General features: G+C 37.3%; 1 protein-coding gene across 7 annotated transcripts in view; it reads left to right on the forward strand.

The window, feature by feature from the left end:
- LOC111456003 (protein MEI2-like 4) overlaps positions 1-7,828 on the forward strand; it is a 9,543-nt gene extending 1,715 nt beyond the window's left edge. For all 7 annotated transcript variants that reach the window (XM_023097687.1, XM_023097692.1, XM_023097685.1 and 4 more), the window contains 13 exons: positions 198-243; positions 1,699-1,953; positions 2,127-2,560; positions 2,660-2,818; positions 3,090-3,206; positions 3,290-3,441; positions 3,613-3,710; positions 3,793-4,203; positions 4,705-5,356; positions 6,808-6,892; positions 7,011-7,079; positions 7,165-7,344; positions 7,447-7,828. In XM_023097687.1, coding sequence (XP_022953455.1) covers positions 198-243; positions 1,699-1,953; positions 2,127-2,560; positions 2,660-2,818; positions 3,090-3,206; positions 3,290-3,441; positions 3,613-3,710; positions 3,793-4,203; positions 4,705-5,356; positions 6,808-6,892; positions 7,011-7,079; positions 7,165-7,344; positions 7,447-7,620 — 2,832 coding nt within the window. In that variant the 3' untranslated portion in view covers positions 7,621-7,828. The remainder of the gene's footprint in view (positions 1-197; positions 244-1,698; positions 1,954-2,126; positions 2,561-2,659; positions 2,819-3,089; positions 3,207-3,289; positions 3,442-3,612; positions 3,711-3,792; positions 4,204-4,704; positions 5,357-6,807; positions 6,893-7,010; positions 7,080-7,164; positions 7,345-7,446) is intronic.
- Positions 7,829-8,066: the final 238 nt, after the last annotated feature.

Here is an 8,066-nt window from a genome sequence, read left to right on the forward strand (position 1 = left end):
TTTTTTTTTTTTTTTTTTTTTTTTTTTTTTTTTTTTTTTTTTTTTTTTTTTTTTTCTCTCTCTTTTCTAGCACGAGAGATTGATTGTTCCTGCAGTTCATAATACTGCATTTTTGAGGATCTGGAACTTCAGTCTAACCCACCATTTCTGTTTCCTTCCAATTTCTCTTTTTTTTTTTTTGTTTCCTTGCGTTCCAGGGGCAGGTTGGAGTTTGGACGTCGGCTGGTGTGCCAAATCACCGTGGTCAGTGCAAATGACCCACGAACCACTTTTATATTTTCTTTCTTTTTGGTTACTTTTAGTTTCTTGTGTTATTATCTTTTGAATACTTGAACTTTCAAGTAGAGAATATAATTGTCCTTAATTGATTGACCACCACTTATTTCTTGTTCTGTGTTGTTGTGAGAAATGTAGCATGTCTAGGGGTTCTAAAGAGGCATTTGGAAATTACAATGATATGCAATCTAATTGCAGTGGAAGTAAATTCTCATAAATTGGAACATCAACATGACATAGAATGCATGAGAAGTGCAATGTTCGAAGATACTTGTCTGTGATTAACCCACTGCAAAACAGAAATAGATTTTATCATTTGTTTTAGATGATGTACTATCCATGAATTTCTATTTTCTGGACCTGCTAATTATCTTATATTCTATTTAATATCTCAGTTTCTTAAATGGTAGGAAATCCTGCTTATGTTTTGTTTCTAACTAAGAAGTTGATTGTCAAATTTGAAATTGGCATCTAGCATATTTTGACCTTAAGCTTATTTGTCATTATCAATTAGCTATGTCATGATACTATCACTGTTCGAGAAATATTTTGAGACTTTAGTCTCTCTCTCTCTCCAATCCTCCCAACAAATGTCCAGTATGAGGCACATGTTAAATACCTAGTATATGTTTCTTGTTCTAATTATCTTTCTTTCATATTTGCTCTGTATGCCATAGGAATACTTTTTTTCTTTGATAATCATGGGTGTTCTGTCAACTTTTGCACCATGGCTAATCTCACAAAATAGCCATTTTGACCCCTCTAATGTTTGGCATGAGAAATCTCGTAGGATTTAATGTCCGATTGATGGTCATTGTGGGTTGACCCCACAATGCTTTAAAGACTTTCAGTTTACAGTTTGCCTCTTTGATAACTGTGCCTACGCACATTTGTTCATACTGTAACAACATTACCTGCCTGAAAGTCTATAGTACAGCTTATCGACAGATTCATGGTTAATTTCATCCCCCTGTGCCCAGTCACCATGCACATGTGCGTGCATACCCAAAAAAATAAAAATAAAAATGAAAAAATGAGATCAATTTTGCATAGTTTTGTCAGTTTCAATTTTGGTCCTAACCTATGTAGTTTGTTCCAATTTTGTTCTAAACCTTTTATGAGCTTCAATTCTACCGTCAATCTATTAAATCCTCTAGGTATTTTAACGGGAATTCTGAACAAAAGAGTTTTTCAGAAAGCAAATTAAAGGATTGGAGGTTAAATTGAAACTTTCAAAGCATTAAGGGCAGAATTAAAATCAGATATGGGCAAGGATTTTATTTCAGCAATATTCCTGGGATGGAGCTATCTTGAGTTGGTTCTGTTGTGTTGTTAATTAAGCTTCTTATTGTAGTGTGTGCTGAGAAGGCTTTTCCTGATTTCCTCTACTGAAAAGATATTTGTTTCAATGTTTGTGAACAGCCAGTAACATTTCAGGTGCTTCATCATCTGTGGAAAAACTTTCAATAGGCGAGTGCCTGACAGGGAACTCACTGGAAAATCACGATTCATTTCCTGTGAGAGACCAGAATGCAAGTCTTATCTTGAATAGACATGCTGTTGGAGCTGAAAGAACATCCAATTATTTTGCTCGTAGTAATGAAGTCAATATGATGAATTCTCAGTATGAGAGTAGTCTCTTCTCGAGTTCTTTATCAGATATATTTACTAGGAAGTGTAAGTCTCTTGATTGCTTCCTCACATATATGTACCTGATGAGGATGCTGGCTAATGAACTGAAATCTAAAGGAACTTGCAAATAAGTTCTGAATGAGATTCATTCTTGGCTTGCTCAACCTTATCAACTTTATCCCTGTAAGCCATTCTTTTACGTATATTTATTTGTGCAGTGCGATTTTCTCCAAGCAATGCACTATATGGCCATTCTGTTGACACTGTTGCATCTCACTTTGAGGAGGAGGAGGTTTTTGAGTCACTTGAAGAATTGGAGGCCCAAACCATTGGAAACCTCCTCCCTGATGATGACGACTTACTTGCTGGAGTAACTGATGGGCTTGATTGTTTGGTTGAAACAACCGGCGAGGATGATGCTGAGGACTTGGATTTCTTTAGCAATGTTGGAGGGATGGATTTGGGCGATGATGGCATATCTGTTGGACAGAAGAATTCTGAATCTCCTGGAGGTATTTTTAACAATTTGCCAGGGATGTTTAACAGTGCTATGGCTGGAGAGCATCCTTTAGGTGAACATCCTTCCAGGACACTGTTTGTGAGAAATATAAATAGCAATGTTGAAGATTCTGAATTGAAGGTTCTTTTTGAGGTGCACATTTTTCTTACTCTCTATGTTGTTTCCTTTGTGCTTTTCAAAGTAGCATCTCCACTAATTTATATATCTACACTATTGTTTTATAATCTGCAGCAATATGGAGACATTCGCACTCTCTATACAGCCTGCAAACATCGAGGGTTTGTGATGATATCCTATTATGATATTAGAGCTGCCCGGAATGCAATGAAAGCACTCCAGAATAAACCATTGCGACGAAGGAAGCTTGACATACATTATTCTATACCGAAGGTTGGTTTCTGCTCAGTATTGTCTTATCTTTTTGAGTTCAAGTCACCAGTGGTGGATCGATTTGCTGACCTTTAAGACAAATGTAAAATGCATTAATTGGTTGAACTATTATCTTATTTGTTTTTCCATTTTAAGTAGCTGTTTACGAAGTATCTGAATTTCATGGAGATTTATTCGTAATCTATCATTACTAACTGCATCAAGTTATCTTCCTTAAATTCTTTAAAGACTTCTTTCGTTCCTCACATCTCTCTTTATACTACTTTTTCAGGACAACCCCTCTGAAAAAGATATCAACCAAGGAACTCTTGTTGTTTTTAACCTTGAGTCTTCTGTTTCAAATGAAGAACTTCGTCAAATATTTGGTGTCTATGGAGAAATCAAGGAGGTGTGGCCGTGATTCCTTTTTTCTTTTTCATTGCATTCCATTATATGCTCTGAGCAATCTGACACTGTTCTTCAAAATTGTAGATTCGTGAAGCCCCCCTCAGAAGTCATCATAAATTCATTGAATTTTATGATATCCGAGCTGCAGAGGCTGCTCTTTGTGCATTAAACCTGAGTGATATAGCAGGGAAGCAGATAAAGCTTGAGCCAAGTCGTCCTGGTGGCGTGAGACGCAGGTTCTGACAAATATGCTCTTTTGATGCTTGTTTATGCTTAGTTTCAATCCTAGCCTCGTTGAATTTATATATACATATATATATGTCTTCTTATCTCCAATAGAGTTAGATTAGAAGGAACAAGTTATTAGTGGATGCTAACAAATTTATTTATTTATCTTCGTGCTCCAGTTTGGTGCAACAATTACATCCACAATTGGAGCGGGAAGATATTGGTCTCTATTTGCAACAGGGTAGCCCACCCATTAACAGTAGTGCCGGCTTCTCTGGTATTATAACCGAAAGAAAATCATGCTCGTTACTTATGAATTCTGAGTATTTTATTTGTCTCACCCAAGGAAAATATTGTAGGCTTAGTTCCTGGTGGGACTATCAAGTCTAGCAGCATGAGTAATGGATCTGTTATTGGAGTACACTCTATGATGCGAGCTCCATCTCTGGAGACTGTGTTGCATCATGGGATATCTTCTAGCGTTCCAAGTAGCTTACCTTCTGTGATGAGATCTGAATCAATTGGCAACCAATCTGGCTTCATTGACTCTGGTCATTCACCTTCACAACTAAAGCTGGGTATCCGGGCAGCTTCGGCTATTCATCCTCATTCCCTTCCAGAACATCCTGATGGGTTGAACAACAATATTCACTGCAATTCTATGAATGCAATTGCAGGAAACATCAGTCTACGACCACCAGAAAGAGCTGATAGCAGGCAGCTATGTGGAGTGAACTTTAATGGTCGCTCAATTGAATTAAATGAAGATGGTAGGTTTAATTATTTTCACGATTTGTCCTATAATGATACTGAATGTCTTCTTGAATATTTGATCAAGGGTCTTCATTTTCCATGTTCAATTGAAATGGTTGGTTCACTATGCAGCTGATTAGAGATTCTTAATAAACTATTCATATTTTCTTATAGACATCAAGTGGGTAGCATTTTGTGATCCCTAGTTGGTAGGTTTTGGGGGGTTCCTTTATCCCTTCTTTTGTGCTCGGTTTGGTTTTAGTACTTTATTATGTTTCCTGCAAAAAGTAGAAAACAAATTGCTGAAATCTGGGCTGGTGAATGATGTTTGACAGGTTCCAATCCCCTTCGCAGGCATGGGCAGAACATTATTATGTTTAAATTGATTGTTACTCACCGGAAGCCATTTTATTTTCTGTATATGTCAATTGTTAACAATTTACTTTCGTCAGGATGAAAGGATGGTTTTTTTAGCTTTCTCGTGCTTTCATTTAGCTGGATGCTATTATTTTTTGCAGTTTTTGCATCTGGTGGTAACAGAGCTGGCCCCATTCCGGGACCGCATTATACATGGGGTAATTCCTACCGGCCGCAGCCTCCAGCTCCAGGTGTTGTATGGCCAAATTCTCCATCTTATATGAATGGAATTTCTGCTGCTCATACCCCGACCCAAGTCCATGGAGTTCCAAGAGCAGCATCTCATTTGATGCACACAGTTCTGCCCATGAATAATCACCATGTTGGATCAGCACCAGCAGTTAATCCTTCTATTTGGGATAGGCAGCATGCTTATGCTGGGGAATTGTCAAAAGCCTCTGGTTTTCATTCAGGCTCTATTGGGAATATGAATCTGCCTAACAATTCACCACAATCTATGGAATTTTTCTCTCGCATCTTCCCACAAGTTGGTGGAAATTCTGTTGAGCTTCCTATCCCCCAACGAAATGTAGGACTACAATCCCATCATCAGCGGTGCATGGTTTTTCCTGGACGAGGCCAAGTTCTTCCAATGATGAATTCGTTTGACTCTTCAAACGAACGTGGTAGAAGCCGAAGAACTGAAGCTGCCTCTAATCAAGCAGATAAGAAGCAATATGAACTTGATATTGATCGCATACTGAGGGGTGAAGACAATCGTACTACACTTATGATAAAGAACATTCCTAACAAGTTAGTACTTCTCTCTTAAATTTTTATACTTTTTCTCATAATCATGATGGTTTCTTTCCATTAGATTATTGTTCAGTTTTCAGGGTATAATAAAGGTTAGTGCACTGTACGTATAAACTCATGTTCTGTTTTTGCATGGGAGAGTTTTCATGTGATCTTGATGACCATTCAAAGGTCATAAGACAGTTTTGCCTTTCATTTATGATATTATTAACTCATACAAAAAGATTATGCCAGTTTGATTCTGAGAGCATTGTTATTTTTTCTTCTGCCTCAAAATTGAAATTTTTGCAAATGTGTGATAGGTGCTAATTGAATGCCACTTCGTTAGGTGATTTTTTGCTCAACATGGTTTGAGACCATGTGTGGATTTCTCCACTTAAGTTAACTTTTGGTTTCATGCTCCAATTTTTTGTATCTTTTCTTCATGTTCCAATTTTTTTGTATCTTTTCTTCATGTTCCAATTTTTTTTGTATCTTTTCTCCATGCTCATTTTACAAGGAGGGAGTTTTTTTTTTTGAATTAGTCTCAGGTTTGTCTTGTAACTTCAAGGACTTTTGTCTTCTTGTATTTAAGATGTATGGGGCCACAAGGGGATGCGACTACTACATAGTTATTTCTAATAAATGATGGTTTCTTTAGAATTCAAGGACACAGTTATATAGCTTATAGAACCGATTCTGTTCAAGTAAAGTCATGATAAGATTGTTTCTTACTATCTCTGCTTGTCTTTAGCTACCCAAATTAAATGCATTGTGCTTCAGTTCATTAAATTCCCAAGCACCTACATCTAAAGTAGTTCCTAGTCTCATGAGATGATTGGAACCATGTTTATGCCACCTTTGCTCATTTAGTGGAGGAATATGTGCCACTCTGGACTCGACTTCTTTCATCTTATGTTGAGTGCATACACGAATGATTTGAGCCAGTAGAGTTGCTGTTTTATGAAACAAGAGAATTATGTTGCATTGTGTCTACCATATTAGATTTTCTTTCTTTGTCTGAGGAAATTTATTGGTTGCTATGAGTATGGCTGGTCGCATAATGAAGTTAGTATTTCACTGAATGAGGGTTATTGAGAATGTGGCAATATCACTACCAAATTTGCCCCTTATTTTGCCCTTTCCTTCCGTCTGTAGATCTGTTTTTTATTGATGATTTTCCTTTGAAATTAACCCTCGCTCCTACCTAGACAAAAGAAGAAAATAAAAGGAAAATGTGTGTTTTCCCTGCCTTAATTGTCTAGTATTTCGAGTAGCAAGTTGAGCTAATTAACGCAGGGACGTAAAGATGTTGAACTGCGTAATTGATAGTGATATTTATAATATCATCCCATTTCTAATGCAAAAAGGAAGAGTTATGTTTTAGTAGTTCTTAACATCAGTCGTTGGTCCCCTCTTGCTCTTGTTACCATCTGAAAGCTCGTAATCCATCATGATTGTAATTGCAGATATACTTCAAAGATGCTTTTGGCTGCAATTGATGAACGCCATCGAGGAACTTATGACTTCATCTATCTGCCCATTGACTTTAAGGCAAGTTTTTCCATGTTCAGAAGCTACCACTCAATTTTATGGGAGAAGTGCCACAAAATATCTTCCTTCGTTCTGTTTCATCACAATTTTGTTGCTTATACACACTTTTTGGTTGCAGAACAAATGTAATGTGGGATATGCGTTCATTAACATGACTGATCCTAGCCTAATCATTCCATTCTATGAGGTTTGTATGCTATTGAAGCTTGCAGGAAGAATGTTGAGGTCATACTTGCTAAGTTTTGATTGACAAAGGAGTGCCCTACTTGCAGGCATTTAATGGAAAAAAATGGGAGAAATTCAATAGTGAGAAGGTGGCATCACTTGCATATGCTCGCATACAGGGAAAAGCTGCTCTCATAGCTCATTTCCAGAATTCAAGCTTAATGAATGAGGATAAGCGATGTCGGCCAATCCTTTTCAACACTGATGGCCCCAATGCAGGCGATCAGGTATGCAATAGAATAACATAGGCAAACCTTTGAATGGTGGAATATTTGCTGTTTGTTTGCTGAACACTCCGCAAGAAGTCATGTTGACTTGTATTTCTACAGGTTCCGTTTCCAATGGGGGTAAATGTTCGTACTAGGCCTGGAAAAGCCCGAAGCAGTACCCAGGAGGAAAACCATGATGAAGCTCTAGTAATTTCTGAAAACGATGAGAATTATTCCAGTGGAGACGCATCTTCTTCATGTCCTGCCAAGGATTTGGACCAGCCAGTACCATAATTTTTGTGTTCACTAACCTTGAGGACGGTGTAACTTAAAAACTGCATCCACCAAAGTTTGACTTAATTTTTTTAGTGGCTGAAGGTAGGGAAATTCGCTGCAGTTCGTGGCATTAGAGAAAGGAATGCTTAGCCAATGCTAAGTCGTCTCCCCACCCCCTCTTCAAAGGGAAGAAAAAGAAGGAAAAAAAAAAGAAGAAAAAAAGGAGCTCTGAAACAATAGTTCAAGGAGCATCTGTTGGAGCCTCCAAATTTTGATTTCGAGAGTGATATATTATAATATATTATAAGAGATGGAAATTAAAAGGGAAAGACTTCATGTATATGAGTATATGATCCTGGAGATATTTTGTCATGGTTTGACGTGAGCAGATGAGGCTTCCTCTGCTATACCCCCACCTTTTCTTTTGCTCTTGTTGATTTTTTTTTTTTTTTTTTTTTTTTTAA

This window comes from Cucurbita moschata, unplaced genomic scaffold, assembly GCF_002738365.1.
Source record: "Cucurbita moschata cultivar Rifu unplaced genomic scaffold, Cmos_1.0 Cmo_Scf00018, whole genome shotgun sequence".
Taxonomy (NCBI): domain Eukaryota; kingdom Viridiplantae; phylum Streptophyta; class Magnoliopsida; order Cucurbitales; family Cucurbitaceae; genus Cucurbita; species Cucurbita moschata.